The sequence below is a fragment of the Chaetomium tenue genome (genome assembly GCF_020726465.1).
Source record: "Chaetomium tenue strain MPI-SDFR-AT-0079 chromosome Unknown F5144scaffold_1, whole genome shotgun sequence".
In the NCBI taxonomy this organism is placed as follows: Eukaryota; Fungi; Ascomycota; class Sordariomycetes; order Sordariales; family Chaetomiaceae; genus Chaetomium; species Chaetomium tenue.
The window spans coordinates 851939-870050 of NW_027117329.1; the positions used below are offsets into that span (position 1 = coordinate 851939).

General features: G+C 55.5%; 5 protein-coding genes and 2 non-coding genes across 7 annotated transcripts; 4 read left to right on the forward strand and 3 right to left on the reverse strand.

The window, feature by feature from the left end:
- Positions 1 to 640: 640 nt before the first annotated feature.
- F5144DRAFT_624696 (glycosyl hydrolase family 10-domain-containing protein) lies at positions 641 to 2379 on the reverse strand (the record flags this gene model as incomplete). Its single annotated transcript, XM_066792211.1, has 4 exons — positions 1879 to 2379; positions 1755 to 1818; positions 1457 to 1695; positions 641 to 1398 (listed from the first exon to the last, which is right to left on the reverse strand). Exons 1-4 carry the CDS (start codon positions 1958 to 1960, stop codon positions 644 to 646), a joined length of 1140 nt encoding a protein of 379 aa, XP_066647799.1. The 5' UTR covers positions 1961 to 2379.
- A 2532-nt stretch (positions 2380 to 4911) lies between these two features.
- On the reverse strand, positions 4912 to 5003 carry F5144DRAFT_t27. Its single transcript has one exon. It is a non-coding gene; the product is annotated as a tRNA-Glu (tRNA).
- A 1400-nt stretch (positions 5004 to 6403) lies between these two features.
- Positions 6404 to 9340, forward strand: F5144DRAFT_500698 (glycoside hydrolase superfamily). The gene has a single exon (XM_066786374.1). The coding sequence runs from the start codon at positions 6579 to 6581 to the stop codon at positions 9246 to 9248; it is 2670 nt and encodes an 889-aa protein (XP_066647800.1). The 5' UTR covers positions 6404 to 6578; the 3' UTR covers positions 9249 to 9340.
- Positions 9341 to 9489: 149 nt separating this feature from the next.
- F5144DRAFT_t4 lies at positions 9490 to 9573 on the forward strand. The gene has a single exon. It is a non-coding gene; the product is annotated as a tRNA-Lys (tRNA).
- A 428-nt stretch (positions 9574 to 10001) lies between these two features.
- On the forward strand, positions 10002 to 12016 carry F5144DRAFT_500701 (alcohol dehydrogenase-like protein). The gene is made up of 5 exons (XM_066786375.1): positions 10002 to 10035; positions 10062 to 10642; positions 10738 to 11127; positions 11202 to 11642; positions 11691 to 12016. Exons 2-5 carry the CDS (start codon positions 10478 to 10480, stop codon positions 11733 to 11735), a joined length of 1041 nt encoding a protein of 346 aa, XP_066647801.1. The 5' UTR covers positions 10002 to 10035; positions 10062 to 10477; the 3' UTR covers positions 11736 to 12016.
- A 58-nt stretch (positions 12017 to 12074) lies between these two features.
- F5144DRAFT_521937 (ADP-ribosylglycohydrolase-domain-containing protein) lies at positions 12075 to 13895 on the forward strand. The gene has a single exon (XM_066786731.1). It carries the CDS (start codon positions 12272 to 12274, stop codon positions 13682 to 13684), a length of 1413 nt encoding a protein of 470 aa, XP_066647802.1. The 5' UTR covers positions 12075 to 12271; the 3' UTR covers positions 13685 to 13895.
- Positions 13896 to 17978, reverse strand: F5144DRAFT_553256 (CHAT domain-containing protein). Its single transcript, XM_066787790.1, has one exon. It carries the CDS (start codon positions 17706 to 17708, stop codon positions 14034 to 14036), a length of 3675 nt encoding a protein of 1224 aa, XP_066647803.1. The 5' UTR covers positions 17709 to 17978; the 3' UTR covers positions 13896 to 14033.
- Between the last annotated feature and the right edge of the window lie 134 nt (positions 17979 to 18112).

Sequence of the window (18112 nt, forward strand, 5' to 3'; positions counted from 1 at the left end):
TCCGATGCACAAAATGGACAGCGTACCGAAGAAAGATGCTCGAATGTACAGACACTCAGAGAAGCAATATTTCCTTCTATCTAGGAGGGAAATCGCCGTCGGACAAGAACGACTGGACTCCTGACATGGCAGCCGTTCGCGCAACCATACGGTTCGCAATGGCGACGGGCCGACTCGACACGAACGAACCACAGGCCGACTAAATCACCTAACCCACCACACCCGACAACACCGACCCCCTCACCTCGTGACACAAATAGCAGGCACCGCTTCAGCCGCCGAAGATAGGACGTTGAACACTTGGAGAATCGCCTTCAAGCCAGCCTACTAACAGCCCTACTAAACCCACGAGAATCCGCAGAGAAATGGTAACTGTCGGAATATGAACTAGAATGAACTTTACGGGCTTCAAAGAGATTAGGACATATCTTGGGAAATGTATCGTCAGATTGTAATAATTGCCCTTTCGGTTGACCCGCCGGGCGTTAATAAACTACCTACCTACCTACCAATAGAAGGGTTACATCCACTGTCGCCAAAGCAACTAACATATGCACGATTGAGAAGTTGGGAAGTATTTAAAACCCGGGAAGTAGGACAATTAATTAGGCAACTATCCTAAAATAGTACAAGTCATCATCCTTTACAGAGCGTTGACCAGAGCGTTGTACGCCGCCTTGGGCTGGTAGCTGCGGTCGAAGAGGAGCGGGTTGTCGTTGGCCCTCCAGCTGTCCTTGTCCGAGACACCCCAGACGGTGATACCGACGCACTTGGAGATGCTGAGGCAGGCGTTCATAACGGTGAGGTAGTCGTTGGCAGCGGCACCGGAGATGTCGAGCTCGGTGATGGAGATCTCCTTGACGTTGGAGGCAGCAAGAGCCTTCAGGGCAGCAGGGACACCAGAGGCAGAGTTCCAGCCACCGGGAGCGGCCAAGTGGGCCTGCGAGCCAATGCCGTCGATGGGCACGCCCTGGGACAGCCACTTGTTGACCTTCTCGACCATGCCGCGGGTGACCTTGGCGTAGTTGGCAATGTCGAGGTTGTAGTCGTTGATGTAGAGCTTGGCGGCCGGGTCGGCAGCACGGGCAGCGCGGAAAGCGATGCTGACGAAGTCCTCGCCGAGGACACGGCTGAAGACGCTGTCACGGAGCGAGCCGTCCTCAGCGAAGATCTCGTTGACGACGTCCCACTGGACGATCTTGCCCTTGTAGCGGGTGACCATGGTGGTGACGTGGTTCTGGATCACCTGGGTCAAGGTGTTGCGGTCGTTGATGTTCTGCACCCACTGCGGCAGCTGAGCGTGCCAGAGAAGGGTGTGTCCACGGATAAGCTTGCCGTTGGCCGTGGCAAAGTCGACAACCTTGTCAGCGTTGCCGAAGCTGAATGAACCGCGGCTCGCTGTATCGCTTAGGTTAGCTTCTTTGAATTCTCTTTAAGGGTACAGATAGAAACTCACGCTCAATGGCATCCCACTTCATGCTGTTCTCGCAGGTGACCTGTCCAAAGCTGTTCTTGACAATGGTGGTCAAGGCGCTGTTGCTCAGGTGGTAGTGGTCGATCTCAGTTCCGAAGTAGAGCTTGCCCTTGGCCTTGAACTTGTCGTGCAGACCACCGGCAGCGGAGCCGCCGCCGTTGTTGCCGCCGCCAGTGTTGCCGCCACCGCCAGTTCCGGGCACACACTGCGAGTACCAGTCACTGGGAAGATTTGTTAGCAACACGGGGTGCAAATTCTCTGCAACAGACATTTCACTTACTTGACCTTCTCGCAGGTCGCGCCAGACACGCAGGACGTGGCACCCGACCAGCCTTGGCCGCCGCCTATCATCACAAAATAATCAGCATCCAGTCGATTCTCCAACACAGCAGGCTGTCACATACACTGGCCCCAGAGAGCGGACTGGGCAAACACGGCCGCCGGGGCGACCGCGAGCAGGAACGAAAAGGTGCTGGTGTAGTGCATGATGACTGTTGTTGATCTTCAAGCAGGCTTAGGCGTGGTGGGCAAGACAACACAAGATTGCCAATGGCCCAGAGACGCCTTGTCTCTTATAAGCTTTGTTTCACGGAGTGCGTTCCGAATACCAATCGAGAAGTACGCTGGGGGCTTCCCCTTTTCGACGATATCAACAACCTCGGCGTAGCCGCGCCTATCACAAATCGGGCAGACTGTAACGGGCCCACCGACCAGGACAGCCCACGGACTTGGCTTCCGTCGATATCCAACTACAACGAGTTAGAGCCTTGGCGCGACGGCGTGTTTCGCATGATACGTGGTGGAGAGTTATTTCCCGTCGCCTACGCCAGGGGAGAAGCCCGGAGAAACATGCGGCATTGTGCTCCTGATTACCCCTTTTGTCCATGTTGGGGCGGGTTTTGAAGCTCAGCTCCGTCAGCTCCCCAGCGCGTCAAGTCCCGAAATAGTGTGATTGGCTGATCGGTTAGCTTGCAGTCTTGGTTTCCGGGGAACACCCTCGCGGTGTGGAGTGCATGCATTTCAATGTCAACCTCAACGGATTCAAGGGTTGTTATTAGACGTTGTTCGCGATCCCAAATGCCGTACTAAGTAACAAAGTGAATCTTTATCTTGATCAATCGGCGGTGGCACCGAGATCTCACAGGGAGCAGCAACATGGCCTTCTCGAAGGCGTACTAGATACCTACCCGTAGGTCCATGTACATACCTACCCAAGGCCGAGAGTAAGGGAAGAAGCCTAGTTCGGCTGAGTTGATCTGAACTCAAACAGACAGCGGTAAGTAGATATCATCGACTAAAATACCCAGAAACCCTATGGGATTGGTCACCACTGAGGCTGAGGACTCAGTCTCTGCTTGCGACAGCTCCTAACATCCACGAGAAGCGCTTATATGAGAAAGATAACGCGTCACATGTTCCAGTTTGGAACCACGAAGATGGCGGGACGTTTAGCGAGGTCCCAGACCAAGCATCTCAAGGTGACAGTTATCCCCATAAGCGAGAGGCCAATGGCACCCAAAATGGGAAAGGGAGTAGTACCGAGCCGATTGGCGCGGCTAATTCACAACTCTTAGACCTTCTCCAAGCGACCCTTCTTCACTCGCTGGAACGGCGTCACCAGCAGACTCAAGCCCATGGAACATGCCTAGAAGTCCCGTAACCCGAAAGCTTTCCGGCGACAAAAAGACCCGCGAATAGGCGGCTCGTCCTGAAGCGCCGCAAGCTGCGACGATACCAACAACCTCTTTGCTGGCAAAGCTAACGGCAATGTAACCTGAGCCAGGAACATTCAGCGTTAGCAGGCTGCTATAGGTGGCTTAGAATTAACCATCGCTTGGAAACCGGGTTGGTCGAGAACCGTTGTAGATCTCTAAATAAATAGGCTTGGGATACGCCAGCCATTGCACGGAAGCATTTCCTCACATTTTAATATATGTCTACATTTGCTGCAATACGTTGAGCGGCAGAGATCTTCGCTCAATTAACATGTTGGTTCCCAACTCAATCCTCACTGCAAGCGTCTCAACACTGGCCGCCGTTCTCAAGACAGGTACTTGATGGTGAGTTGGGCATAAAACCAGGGTCAGGTGTGTCTCTGAGAGACCCAGGGAAAACTAGGTCTTGGGGGATATGGAATCCTCTTGGCTGAAGGGCTTTCTGTCAAGACAAATTCGGACCGTTGCTGCCGCAGTAAAAGCTCGGTGATGAAACCGTACCGTGTGACAGATTGCAAGCAGGTACACACCATGCCCACAGACACATCCCGAAGCAGGGGCTGTACAATCCATTCTCATTCAAGTCGGCGCTCTCCAACAACCCTATCTGTTAGCCAGATTGTGTTACCGAAATCCATGCCCAGTGCAAGGTCTTTGGGAGGAACGTCTCCCAACACCCGCATCAAGGACTGCGGCTTGCACCACTATGATGGAATATCAGCGGCGAGGAGAAGGGGCTGAAAGTCGGCTTCGAGATTTCTACCCAACACCCCCCTCGCCGACGACGTCCCCGTCATCCCGAACGTACTTCGCTCCCAGAACTAGGGGATGGCGCAATATGACGTGAGACGGATGGTTTGGCTGCCAGGCAGTTAAAACGAGTTCCCTTGTATGTACACCAACGCCATTCTTTTCTTTCACATCTTCTATGGAAACATGGAGGCAGAACAACAAGTGTTGAAAGGGTGACATTATCAACACAGGTACCTAGCTTGCTGTGATCCTCAGGAAGCTCAAGTTACCCAGTCCCCCCACACCACCGTGCAAGAATCTAAACGGAACCTTAATGACAGAGGCTTCGGACCACATTCCCGTTCTCTTGGCGTCGAGACCCGCAAGCAGTATACCAGCGTTTCACAGCTCGCTACGCGTCGAGATCGTTGGAGATCCACTGCTCCAACATGAAGATAGCCGCCGGACACAAGTTACCTCGTCCAGCCAGGACACAGCAGCTACAACGTCCCAGGAATTGTCGTCCATGAATCTAGGACGAGAAATACCAGTGCGACAATCCTAATCCCAATCCCTTAACTCAGATGGTGTATTTGCACTCCCCTGCAATATTATCAACCTCGGGGCATCCACGTTGAAGGCGAGGCTCCCCAGCGAGACTATTGCACCGTCAGGGAGGGATGGCACGCCGAAATTGGGGCACATATCGCCGAATGAACATGTGGTTGCGAAGGAAGAAAGTTCGGGAAAAAGTTGCCTCGCAGCCAGGACGCTGATGAGCTAGAGCTGGACGGTCCAGAAAAAAAGGTAGTACTATTCTCATCTCTTGTCTCATATCTCCCTCCACAGAGGCCAGTCAATACCTCACGTACCAGATTCTATTACAACCATGAAAGTCTCGGCAGCACCACCAAAGGTTGGTGAGGTAGAGAGGGCATGCATTATGCATGCACTCCTAGTACCGATGGAGGGGACGGCGGCAAAAAGTGACTCGGATACCGGGAGTCGAACCCGGGGCTGTTGAGAGAGCAGTCACTCCTGAGAAGTGAGAGTCAACGATGTTACCGCTACACCATACCCGATTGAATCAGATGTGGTTCCGATGTTGTTGCAACGGCGAGCGGAGCCTGCATTATGTTGCGAGTTTTTGTGCCTTTGGAGCGGATGTGGGCCGTGAGGGTTGTGCCCCTGTCGTGGAGCGAGACGCGAGATGGAAGCGAGATCAGATCCACAGGAGTATCTTCAAGTTTGTAACTGACTCAGGTACGCCGAGAAGCCCCCGAGGCTAGTTGCAGCCCATTTCCACTCTTGTGTGTTGTGGTTTGACTGTGCCTGTGCCTGGATTTGTATTTGCTTGGCTCTAAGATGTTCATGAACCTCAGAAATGTATCACAGGAGGGAGGATTGCCCAAATATCAATGTGTATTCATGATGCTAGACTAAGACCATCTATTACCACCTATCTAATACCGGAGGCGGTTTATAACCTTGGGTTGTTAGGTACCTTGGCGCATATAATCGTTTTAACTCTAGGAATAAAGGTGAGGACCCGTCGTTGTGATAACCTCCAGACCCCCCCCCCCCCCCCCCCGGCGGAGTGCCCCGACCACATTATAAATTTCCAAAGCCCATAGTAACTTGAAGGAATTCCGGTAGTCCTTCATTGTCATTTTTTGATCCTGGTAATGTTGTACAATCTTCGGAATCTTGATGTCTGCGGTTGATATTGTGTCGCGACCGCATGACTCGTACGTTCGGGAGTCTGGGTGGTCGGGTATAGGGGGGTCTTGAACATGTAGTGAATAATCGGCTGAAGGAGGTTTGCTTATTGCCTTGAAGTTGCGCTCGACCTTGGGCACGAACAGCCATATCTAGTGAATCTGTAGTTTTTGACGGTTAGAGGCACAGTTGGGACCTCTGCGATTTGATCGCACCACTCCAGGTAGGTACTTTTTCCCGCGGTAGGAGGCGTGCAAGTCATGGTATTAAACCCCCGCGACTATAGTCACAATGAATGGCAATGGATAGTTCCAAATGCCAGTTGGACTTGATAAACATTTTCGTTCATTGCCAATGCCCATTGACGGTTTCCTCGTCTGCTTGGCATAAAAGTGCAGAAAAGGGGCACAAGCAATTCCGTGTGAGGTAGGCATCGACCAAACAATCCTACTGCCAAGTAGGCAATTGCGTCGCCATATAATCCGGTGCACTGCCTGCGTGTTTCCGACAGGCGCCAAGGTCCTACTTATAAAGTGGTCCTGTAACTCGTCCGAAAATCACCCATCGCCTTCTGTATCCGTCCCGGTTCGCCCCGCTTGCATCGGTCGGGTCTTGGAAGGAGCATGGCCAAAAACGGCAAGTTATGGTCCGGTAAATAGCCATTTGAGGCGAGTGGCCGCGGCGTGAGACATCAATATGTGTGTAACGTTGGCTCAGAGTGCGGGGAGGACTTGGCCCGCGGGGAATAATCAACAAACAAGGTTCCGACGATCACCATGTCAAGCAGGTTGCCGTTTTATTAGGTAGTACTTATATCAGGGACTGGCTGGTCGTGCCTGCAGGAATTTATAGTTGCGACTTTCCCGCCGCTTCTGGGGCGGAAAGTCTCACGTCCACCTACACTCAACGTCTTAAACAACAAATTGGGGGCCGACAAGATGCATGCAAAACGGGTGGCCGTTGCCGCTTTTCTTGCAGCCCAAACCCAAACAAGTGTCGGGGCTCTCGTATCTTTGCCAGGTACAACGGTCACCATTCCGTCATGGCATTTGCAGTCTTCCGCTGAGACGGGAACCAACCTTGAAGTACTTTCACAAACCGGCGTCGACACCACGTCATGGCATCACGTCGACAACTCCAAATGCACCCTTATGGGCTGCCTGATCGAAGCCGGGGTGTATGATCAGGAAGAATTGTTTTACTCGGAGAACCTGCGCACTGTCGACGAGAAACAGTTCTCGGTGCCATGGATTTACCGACACGAGTTCCCGCTCAAGCTTGAGCCTGGCCAGCACTTCTTTTTGCAGACCCACGGGATATCGTCCCGGGCCGATATCTTTCTCAATGGGAAAGAGGTTGCATCTTCATTGCAGCAAGTAGGCTCATACGTAGGGAACAACTACGACATCACCAAGGTCGTTGGTTCCCACAATGCGCTCGCGATCCAGGTGCACCCAACCGATTACTATCACGACCTTGCCCTCGGGTGGGTGGACTGGAACCCCTGGCCAGCAGACAACGGCACTGGTATCTGGCGCGATATTGAGATCAAGCAGACGGGAGCAGTGATGCTTGAGCCGCTACGGGTTGTCACACAACTGGGACCTACGCTTGGGGACGAGCCAGCCAACGTCACCCTCAAAACGCAGGCCCACAACCTCGAGAATACCACCGTCACCGTCACAGTCGTAGCTCACATCACCTCCGACTCAGGAGGGCACCCCATCACCGTGAGAGAAACCCGCACCCTATCCCCCCTATCCAACACGGAACTCGTCCTCTCCACAACCATCACCAACCCCAAAATCTGGTGGCCGCGCCAATGGGGCGCCCAACCTCTTTACACCGCTACCCTCACCACCACCCCCGCCCACACCACCCACCCCTCGGACCACACCACCACCACCTTCGGCCTCCGCACGGTAACCACCACCCTCAACGCCCACAACGACACCACCTTCCACATCAACGCCCGCCCCTTCCAAGTCCTCGGCGCCGGCTACACCCCCAACCTCTTCCTGCGCTTCTCCCCCACCAAATGGTCCTCCGAGTTGCACTACGCCCTCGACCTCGGCCTCAACACCATCCGCCTCGAAGGCAAAGACGAGCACCCGGCGCTCTACGCCGCCGCCGACCGCGCCGGCATCATGCTGCTCGCCGGCTGGGAGTGCTGCGACAAGTGGGAGGCCTGGAGCTACAACCCCGACTTGGCGGTGAGTCCGGTCCCCGTGTGGGATGCGGAGGATTATGCGGTGGCACAGAGGGGGATGAGGCATGAGGGGGCCATGATGCAGGCGCATCCGAGCGTGTTGGGGTTTGTGATTGGGAGTGATTTTTGGCCGGATGAGAGGGCCACGGAGGGGTATTTGCAGGCGCTGGAGCAGGTGAGTTGGCAGTTGCCGGTGCTGGGGTCCGCGTCGAAGAGGGGGTTCTCCGAGCAGACGGGTCCGAGTGGACTGAAGATGGCGGGGCCGTATGATTGGGTGCCGCCGGGGTATTGGTGGGATACGGAGCCGGCGGAGGAGCGGTTTGGGGCGGCGTTTGGGTTTGGGTCGGAGTTGGGGGCGGGTGTGGGCACGCCGGAGTTGGGGTCGCTGAGGAAGTTTTTGGGAGAGGCGGAGATGGAGGATTTGTGGAAGAGTCCGAATAAGAGCCTGTATCACATGTCGAGGGAGACGTCGCAGTTTGAGACGAGGGAGATTTACAACACGGAGTTGTGGAATCGGTGGGGGACGCCGACGAGTCTGCATGACTATCTCATGAAGGCGCAGCTGATGGATTATGAGGCGACGCGGGCACAGATGGAGGCGTACACGGCCATGTGGAGCGCCGACCACCCTGCCACCGGGCTGATCTACTGGATGCTCAACAACGCCTGGCCGAGCTTGCACTGGAACCTGTGGGACTACTACATGCGGCCGGCGGGGAGTTATTTCGGGGCCAAGGCGGGCTTGAGGATGGAGAACGCTGCATTCGACTACGTCAAAAAAGGGGTATGGCTAGTGAATCGGTCGTTGGACAAGCATGGGGAAAGAAAGGTGGAAATCGAGGTTCTGGATCCGAAGGGGAAGGTTGTGCACAGGGATTCGGTGGCGATTGCGACGACCCCTAATACCAGCAAGAACATTGCGTCTCTTGCGGAGGTACTGGGGAACGTTACGGACGTGGTATTCCTGCGGTTGGTTCTTTACGATGGCCCTGTGAAAGAGACTGTGCTCAGCCGGAACGTGTATTGGGTTGCGAAAGAGCCGGATGTCTTGGACTGGGCGAGTTCGGACTGGTACTACACCCCTGTGAGCAACCACTCCGACTACACCGCGTTGAACGAGCTTCAGCCCGCAGTGGTTCATGCTCACGGTGTTCGGAACGGTCATCATGTGCACGTCACACTAAAGAACAAGTCCGATGTCCCGGCGTTCTTCGTGAGTCTGAACCTGGTGGATAAGCACGGGAATGATGTGCTGCCAGTGACGTGGGAGGACAATTATGTCACGCTCTGGCCGGGAGAGAGCATAAGCCTGAAGGCGGGAGTTTCAGGCGCAAGCAACCATGCGGGGGAGGTTGTGGTTGTGGGCAAAAACGTTGCCAGGATGAGCATAAGACTGTAATGCCGTGGAAGGTATTGGCGATATGTTTTCTATACTTGTCGGGCTATACTCCATTTGCAGACCGTAATAATTGCAACCACTCTCTTTTCAACGTCCCCGAGTTCAACTCTTATGAGCCTTCTTTATTGCAGCATCCTACGTAACAGTGCCGCCTTCAATCCTCGAAGACCACCCCTGAGCGGGTCAGTAACGGGTACTCGACTTCCATTTCTGGAGCCGACCTCAACAACTTATCTAGCCTGCCCGGCTAGCTCAATCGGTAGAGCGTGAGACTCTTATATCTCAACACATCTCAAGGTTGTGGGTTCGACCCCCACGTCGGGCTCAATTCCCGGCAGCGATGCCTCTCTTTTTCTATTTTTCCTTCCAATGACCTTACGGGCGTTCCTTTTTGGTTTTGTGTAAATAGCCGCGTGGTTCGAGGATTGCGTAGCTTCACTACATCCATAAATCACATTGGGCTACATCCTCGCCAGTTGGTTTGTGTTTTTAGGTTGCCGTTATGTGAACGCCAAAATGGGACATCAGCCACCCAGGTCCTGTTTCACTTTCCATGTTCACAAAACGCAAGAAAGTCATCTAGGCACCTCGGCTGATACCTTTTGGCCTGCTGACTTGGCTGACACCGAAGCTTCCCCTCTCGCACGGTACTCGGAGCAGACGCAGCCTGCGAATTTGACAAATCACGAACATGGTCAGGGCTTTCGGCACATAGATCCTCCAAGCCACGCGCTAAGGATCACAGACTTATCCCCGGATATCCGCTATTGTTCGGACCCTGACTAATGAGTAGTCCTCTGGCCCCCGACTAATGAGTAGTCCTCTGGCCCCCGGGTGCCACTTATCTAGTTTACTTACCCTTGCTTGCCTTGCGAAAGGTTGGAATCTTTAACCCGGTGGATCACCAAGAACAGACCAAATGAGCGCTATTCTATACGGCGAACAGATCTGAATAGCCGATCTGACTAATTCCTGTCGTTAGTGGAAATGCTTGTCAAGAAGTTTGCCAAGATCGCTTTTGTGGAGAGCTTATCACAAAATTCACATCACCATCACGGGCAAAGCATTCACCACAGTGTTCCAGACTTAGCGTGGCGCCGTCATGATGTCAAACGCCCCCCGAGGCATATAAATGAGGATGGCGCCTTCGTCGAAGAGCTGTCAGAAATTCATTAACCCACGACCAGTCACACTATCACAACCCCAACAACCACCCAGGCTCCAGCAACATGTCTCTTCCCACTTCGCAAAAGCAGTGGCTCGTCCAGGGCACCGGAGAGGGCTTTAGCACTCTCGTCTACCAAGATGGACCCATCCCTGAGGTCGGTGCTGATGACGTACTGGTCCAGATGCAGGGAGCATCCCTCAACTTCCGCGACCTAATCATTCCTCAGGTATGGAACCCCCCCCCCTTAGGTCTCCTTCCCCTCTCCCCACCCAACCATCGCCCATCAACCCTCCAAAACACCACTAACCCACCCCCCTCCAGGGAAAATACTTCTTCCCTCTCGACCTGCCCATCATCGCGGGCTCCGACGGCGCGGGCACCATCCACTCCGTCGGCAGCAACGTGACGGAATGGAAGGCGGGCGACCGCGTGCTCCCGCTCTTCAACCAGGGCCATCAGAAGGGCGCCATCGACACGGCGGCCACGCGCACGGGGCTCGGCGGGTGTGTCGATGGCACGCTGCGCCGCTTTGCCGCCTTCCACCGCACCGGCGTCGTGCGCATGCCGGCTAACTTGGATTTTGTGGAGGCTGCCACGCTGGGGTGCGCGGCGCTGACGGCGTGGAATGCGCTGTTTGGGTTGAGGCGCTTGAAGAAGGGGGAGACGTTGGTGGTGCAGGGCACGGGTGGGGTGGGCTTGTTTGGGTTGCAGGTATGTCTTGCGGGGAGGTTTCTTTTCTTTCTGTTAGGGGAGGGAAGAGTGGTGAGCTAACAGCCATGTTCTAGTTTGCTAAAGCGGTTGGTGCTACTGTCATCGCAACCACATCATCCGCCGCAAAGGGCGAGGTCCTCAAGAAGCTTGGGGCTGACCACGTCCTCAACTACCGCGAGAACCCAAACTGGGGTGATGAGGCGCGCAAGCTGACGCCAAACGGCGAGGGCGTTGACCATATCATCGAGATCGGCGGCGAGGGCACCATGACGCAGAGCCTGCGCGCCATCAGGATGGAGGGCATCATCTCCGTCATCGGGCTCCTGTCAGGCAGCCCACCGAAGGAAAACATCATCGAAACGCTGTCACGGCTGTGCACGGTCCGTGGTGTGTACGTTGGGTCGAAGGAGCTGCTCGAGGAGATGGTTGAGACAATCGAGAAGCACGATATCCACCCGGTGTTGGATAAGAAGACGTTTACCCTGGATACCGCAAAGGAGGCGTATGAGTACATGGTAAGTTTCCCGAGGCTGGGATAACGAGCAATGTTAATGCTGTAGTAGTGGGCGCAGAAGCACTTTGGCAAGATCGGCATTAAGATCGAGTAATGGGCGAAGTCGGGTTATTAAGGCCGCGTAATTGCTTCAGCAACACTAAATGCCTTGGTATTAGCGGTCTTGGTACGGGAAAAAAGACAAGCCCAAAATTGCACCAGGAAGCCAATTGGAGCGCTACGAAAAGCAGTTGCCATGATTTTGAGGGCCTGTCATTGTTCAGGGGCTCAGGGACTCACAAGCTTGATATGGGTGATATGAGCGCGCAGCCGCATCGAAAGGAGGAGTGTGTACCGACTGATTCGTAAACACATGCTGTTATTGGAATGTGACCCAAGTGATCGCGTAAACAGGCGCCTGCAATTATCGTGGTTGCCTAACATCAAGCGACCACGTGCAAGACGAGTGCGGCTGATCGGTGACGTGTCGGAGCATCCCTGACCCCAGGTTTCGATTCAGCCTGGAATAAAGCCATTCCGAATAATTGCCCAACCTGTTCCCAGAACACCATCTCCCATATTCGTATCACCGTCTCACCACATCAACACACCGCCCAACCCCAACCATCAAAGCAACCCCCCACCACGACCATGACCAACCCAACCACCACCCTCCCCCCCTCCGCCACAACCCACCTCCTCCACGCCACCCTGCAAGACCGTATCGCCGGCGCGCTCATCGGCTCCGCCCTCGGCGACGCCATCGGCCTCTACACCGAATTCATGACGGCCGCCACGGCCGCCATCGCCTACCCCACCGGCAAGTTCACGCTCGGCGGCGGTAACCATGCCGTGCACACACCCCCGACGCCCTTCAAACTCGACGCGCACCGCGCCCCCAAACTCCCCGGCGACTGGACCGACGACACCGACCACGCGCTGCTGGTGCTGCTGGCGTTTTTGCATACCGCGCGCACCGGCACTGCTGGTGGTGCTGAAGGCAAAGGGACGGAGTTGCACCCGCTGCCCCCGATGCCCACGCAACAAGCCCTGGCGGAGCGGCTGCGCGTGTGGGTGAGCCAGGGCTTCCGGCCGCTGGAGACGATGCCGCTGGGGCTGGGGCGGCTGGTGGGCACGGTGGTGGCGTCGGCGGGGTTTGACACCGATCCGGAGCGCGTGGCGCGCGAGTACTGGGAGAAGACGGGGCGGCGCGTGGCGCCGAATGGGAGTCTGATGCGCACGCATCCGCTGGGGTTGGTGTGTCTGTTCCGGGCGGAGGAGGAGGCGTTTGAGGTTGCGGCGGCGCTGTCAAGGGTTACGCATTTTGATCCGCGGTGTGTGCTGGCGTGTGTGGTGGGGACGGGGTTGGTGAGGGCGCTGGCGAGGGGGGAAGTGGTGGTGGAGGCGGATGTGGATGCGGTGGTGAAGCGGGGGTTGAAGTGGTTCCAGGGTACGGGGCAGGATGGGGGTGAGCTGGATATTGAGGAGTTGTGGAAGCATGTTGGTGCTGAGGTTGACTTGGAGAAGCTGAATCTGGATGAGCAGGCCGCAATCGGGTATGTGTACAAGACACTTGGATCGGGGGTGGTGCTCTTGCGTATGGCGATTCGGAGGCTTGCAGCAAGCAAGAACGGCTTGTTGGGCCGGACTCTCCTCTTTGAACAGCTCATTACAGATCTTATCATGCGCGGTGGGGATGCCGACACAAACGCATGCTTTGCCGGGGCCTTGTTGGGCGCCTATCTTGGCTACTCCGCCTTGCCGGACCATTGGAAGCATGGTCTGAAACATCAAGAGTGGCTCCTGGGCAAATCGGCTGCCTTATGCCAGGTCCTCGGGGTGGGGGATGGGGATTACAACGGCGCGGAGGATAAAGACACCAGCCCTCTCGCGGGGAAGCCTGCCATCAGTCAAGATGAGATGGAGGGCCGCTGGATGGTGTTGCAGCAAGCCACGTTCAAGAAGATGGAGGATGCAGCAAAGGAGACATCATCAAAAGCATCGGGGTCGGGTTGGTCGTTTCTGTTCAAAAAGGAGAAAGGGGCTGGGGGAAACGCACGTTAATGGCACCATCTCAAAGGCGGAGTGCCGCATGATCCCCGGGTCCAAGATTACACTATACGACACTAGAGACTCACACCAGCCGGAATATTGAGCAAGATAGAATGCGATGATGGCAAGGTCCCAGTGCCACTGACAAGGACTGCGCAGCAGCCAAAGGAAGATGTAATACCTGTGCTAGATTCTATACCATTGGAAGCCGTTCCCACACCATTGATCTCTTTCCAAAGGCTGGAATACCGGTGCATTGGGGACCGTTCAAACAAAAACTGCACGCAAGGAAACGGGGGTGGTGAAACTTGACGCTTACAAAACGACCTACAAATGTAGGAGCTCAAAACCAATCAACCCTTCAGACACCGAAATGAACAAACGGGGCCCACAGATCAGGTCCACACCCTGTCTCTTTTCGTAGCATCATAACAGCATGCCAAAGAGCCTCTGCAACGACCGCCTCTCGCCCGCGCTTCTTCGCCGCCTCCCCATTCAAGTACGTATAAAAGTGCTCGGTGACGCGGCGGCAGGCGTCGTCCTCGGCCCGCCACAGCGTGCCGACGACGTGGGCAAACCCGGCCGCCTGGAAGCCCGCGGCCAGGTGCAGCCCTTCGTCGGCGAGCCACATCGCCCGCGTCTCAGCTGTCGAGCACGCAGACAGCACGGCGAGCCAGATGCGCGACTCGCCACCCGCCTCGAACGCGGCGATAGACACATCCTTTAGCGTCAGTCTGTCCTCAACCACTATGCGCACGGGCTTATTCTTCTTGCCGGTTGTGGTGGCACTGGTGGATATTCCATTCTTTTGCAGCATCAGCCGGCTGTTGGACGGGTACACGGGGTCCGAGAAGCCGTGGCATGCGAAGTGCACAATGGTTGAATCCACGAATTTGTCAAGCACCTGGGCAGCGGTGGGGTGCTCAAGCTCCTCAATGAGATAGTGGTCTTTGCATGCCTCTCGTAATGCCTTACTTTCGGCGTTAACGCCGGGTAGGTCCCTCTGGCCAGGAGTGGTCGGCATCGTCACGAGCAGGATTGACTCTGGCGTACTGGTTCTGCCAGCAATTGCTGCACATGGTGCTTGCGTGGGCGGCGTCAGCCCTGCCCTTGTTGTCTCATCTTCGACAGGTCCGTTCTTGACAGCTGACCCTGACTTATTACTACTACCTAGGACCGAGGTAATACTCCGTTCTATCGAAGAAGTAACCACTTTGTTATCGCGGCCGCCATGTGGGTACCTCGACAGACGCAATGCACGAGACCGTGAGTATGCGAGGGCTTTGAGGGTTGGGGTGTAGGATGACACAATGCTCAGCGCGTTGTTGGCTGAGCCCTCGTTGAAGTCGAGACCAGCGGCGTGGAAGGGTAGCGAGCTGGCGTCACCGCAGCCAATCCACCAAACGCGCGGGAGTCCCCTTTCAGCCTGGTCGGCCGCAACATGAAGGCATCCCATCTTCTTAAGCTTTTCGAGCACAGGCCTCACGCAGTTGGTCCAGAGACTCGAAAACCTCTCCATGCCGGGATCAGTTTGCGGGGAATCTGCGTCCACGATGTCTCGGTCGGTGGGACGGTCCTGTCCGGGACCCCGATAGACTCTTTGAGGACGATGCGTTGCATTGTCGCGGCGTGAATCTTGTAGTTCGATTGCCGTTACGTCTTTGGGGGTAATGAGAATGGCATGTCGGCCGATGTCTGACATGTTCACCATCACGATCGGGCCGGTGCTTGCGAGTGCCTTCCAGTCATCCGGTACGAGTGGCATCCGGAATCTCTCGTGGCCTTCCAATTTCCGTATCTCCTCAATACAGAGATTAAGGTCCTGAGCGGCCTGCCTCTGTTCCCTACCCAGCGCAGCGGCAATCACATCCCGCACTCCGCTGGCCACCTGTAGGTGCTCTTGGATGGTCTCCTCCCACCCTTCTGCAAGATGTACGGGGAGTGCTAAGTTACGATAAGCTTCAACCTGATCGGCAGACCCCCGTCTGACGAGAGACTCATAACGACGGACAAAATCTGGGTGATCTGCTCTCAGCGTTGACAAGTCCGCCGCGTCATCCATGGTGTAGCCGAGGATGACGCCACGGCCCAACTCGAGCCACTCTACGGCCTTTTCAACGTCATTAGCTAAGAGACTCAACGAAGCCGCCTCCGAGGCGAAGCCCGGAATCCGCATCATGGCGCGCTGCTGGTCTTCTTTGCACGTGTAGCGAAGACACGCGAGAGGCAGAAGCTTCATTGCCTCGTCGGCCAGCGCCTTGGCTTCGGAAGTTTTCCCTTGAACGACCAGAATCTCAATGGCGCGTTGAGCGCAGCCAATTCTATCACTAGGAGTGCCAAGTTCGTTGGCCGCGGCGGATTTAAACATCGCCAGAGCTTCTTTTCGGTCGCTGTCCTGCTTGTCCTTGTCGTTTGTAGCATCGGACCGCTTCATCAACGCTGCAGCCAGGTGCCCGAGGTGACGGGCCTTGACGCTTGAGCTGTCAGGGACCCGAGCTTCTGCCGTCTTAAGATACTTGATCGCTTCGTTCAGGGTCGCTTCCAATCTATCTCTCTTGTAAAGGCCCAGAAGTCTCCCTCCGAGGCTGGCCTCAGCATCCGCGCGTATCGGACTGGTCTCCAGAATGAGGTTGACTGCCTTCCTTGCCGCATCTATGGCCAACTCTAGGTGCCATATATTCTCTGTTTCTCTGTATCGGCAGTGATGCAGCCACCCCAGGTTGATCCAAATGAGTCCCAGGGTAGGGTCTTGTTCCGATGTGTGTTTCTCGATCTCGTTTGCAATGTCCTGGGCCTCGTCGCGGATGGAGGAGTCGGGAATTGCCACATATCTAGCACACACAGCTGAGAGCTGGATGCTGAGAGCCGACAAACGGGCGGCAACCCCAAATGGCGCCAGAGCGACAGCTATCTTCGCCTGTCGTCCCGCCTCTTCGGCGTCAGACAACTGTCCTTCACGCGCGTTACGTACCAGATACAATTCTGCAAGGGTACTAGAGATGGCGACTCGAGACACAGTGTCTTTACCAGCCAGGTTGGAGGCTTCGAACCCCGCCTTGAGAGCGTCATCCATGTCTGTGTGATTCCCGTCTCTTGTATACCGGCTCCCAAGTGCGACGCAGCGGCTCAGGAGACACTCGATGCGGATAGGGATTGGTTGCGGCTCTAGCTTCACTGCCCGGGTTGCGATATCGACCGCGCTTTCGAGATCGGAGGGGTGATGGGAGTGCTCATATTTGCTGTGGTGATAGCCGCTGAGCATACTCAGGGCTTGGGCGAGAGTGTCCTTGTCGCCACGGCAGGCATTGCAAACCGCTGTCCCCTCTCTAATGGCCTCATCGATGAGGGGCAGATCCCAGCCCATCTCAAAGCGTCTTCTATGAATCTCAGCAAGCCTGCTTCGGAGTGACGCTTGTCGCGTAAGGTCGTTCGTTAAACGTAGCGCCTCTTGACACAAGTGGAGCGCTTCGTATAGATCCCGCGGTTCTTTCTTCTCCGCATAGCGATGCTCCAGGGCGGTCGAGGTTTGCTCCAGCGCTTCTGTTCTGAGGGCCTGCCAATCCTCGCCTTCGGGTCCGGTTGTTATCAGAACAAGCTCCCTTGAAATGGCGAGACTCTGGTCGAGATACCTCCCGCCTGTCCCCTTGGTTTCGTACAACTTGGCCAACATTTCTGGGAGCCTGTACAAGAGTACGGTGCGGTGTGCGGTGTTTGTCGCTAGACTCAAGCCTGCGTTGCAGCATGCGACGGCGAGCTTGACGTGTCCATCCAAACCAGTGCAAACCCCATCTAAAGCAGGGCAGAGCCCCTCGTCCCTGTACGTCTCAAACAACCGGTATCCCATCCAGTACAGCAAGGAAGGAGGGGCATGTTGATTTTGCCGACTTTGGTGACTTTTTGCTGTTATCTTCACAAATTGCTCTGCTTGTTGCTCCAAATCCACGTCGGCCATTCCCCAAATGTCACATCCAGACCGGCTGCATACTTCGTATATTTCGACCACAAAGTCCGCGGCATATTGATCGATTATCTCCATTAGACCAAGTTTCTCAGCGCCGCCCTATGGTTCAGGATGGGGAGCCGCGGTGACCAGGGCCAGTGATTGTGTGTTGGTGGTCACCGCCCTACGTGCAGGTAACTGAGAAAAGTCCGGGAGGGAAGCACCATGCAGAGACGACTCGGAAAAGGCGGAGTTGGAAATGGGCAGATTTGCACCACCGGTGCTGGACGATTACAGTGGGCTAAAAATCCAGGAAGAAGACAGACAGCCAGCCTCCTGAGGGGTCTTGCTCGAATGCAGCCTCTGGGCCACTGGTTGCATTCTGGAACAAAAAGGGCAAATACCTCAGTGACAAATTGGAGCTTGGGAGTTTAGGAGCTACGCCGGGCGAGAGGACTCGGCCGCCCCTCTGCAGCCGGTTCATGCCTTTGCTCATTCTT

Coding starts and splice junctions, on each gene's coding strand:
- F5144DRAFT_553256 (XM_066787790.1), bottom strand. CDS start 17,708: ATGGAGATAATCGATCAATATGCCGCGGACTTTGTGGTCGAAATATAC.
- F5144DRAFT_521937 (XM_066786731.1), top strand. CDS start 12,272: ATGACCAACCCAACCACCACCCTCCCCCCCTCCGCCACAACCCACCTC.
- F5144DRAFT_500701 (XM_066786375.1), top strand. CDS start 10,478: ATGTCTCTTCCCACTTCGCAAAAGCAGTGGCTCGTCCAGGGCACCGGA. Junction 10,643..10,737: donor GCGACCTAATCATTCCTCAG/GTATGGAACCCC, acceptor ACCCCCCTCCAG/GGAAAATACTTCTTCCCTCT. Junction 11,128..11,201: donor TGGGCTTGTTTGGGTTGCAG/GTATGTCTTGCG, acceptor GCCATGTTCTAG/TTTGCTAAAGCGGTTGGTGC.
- F5144DRAFT_500698 (XM_066786374.1), top strand. CDS start 6,579: ATGCATGCAAAACGGGTGGCCGTTGCCGCTTTTCTTGCAGCCCAAACC.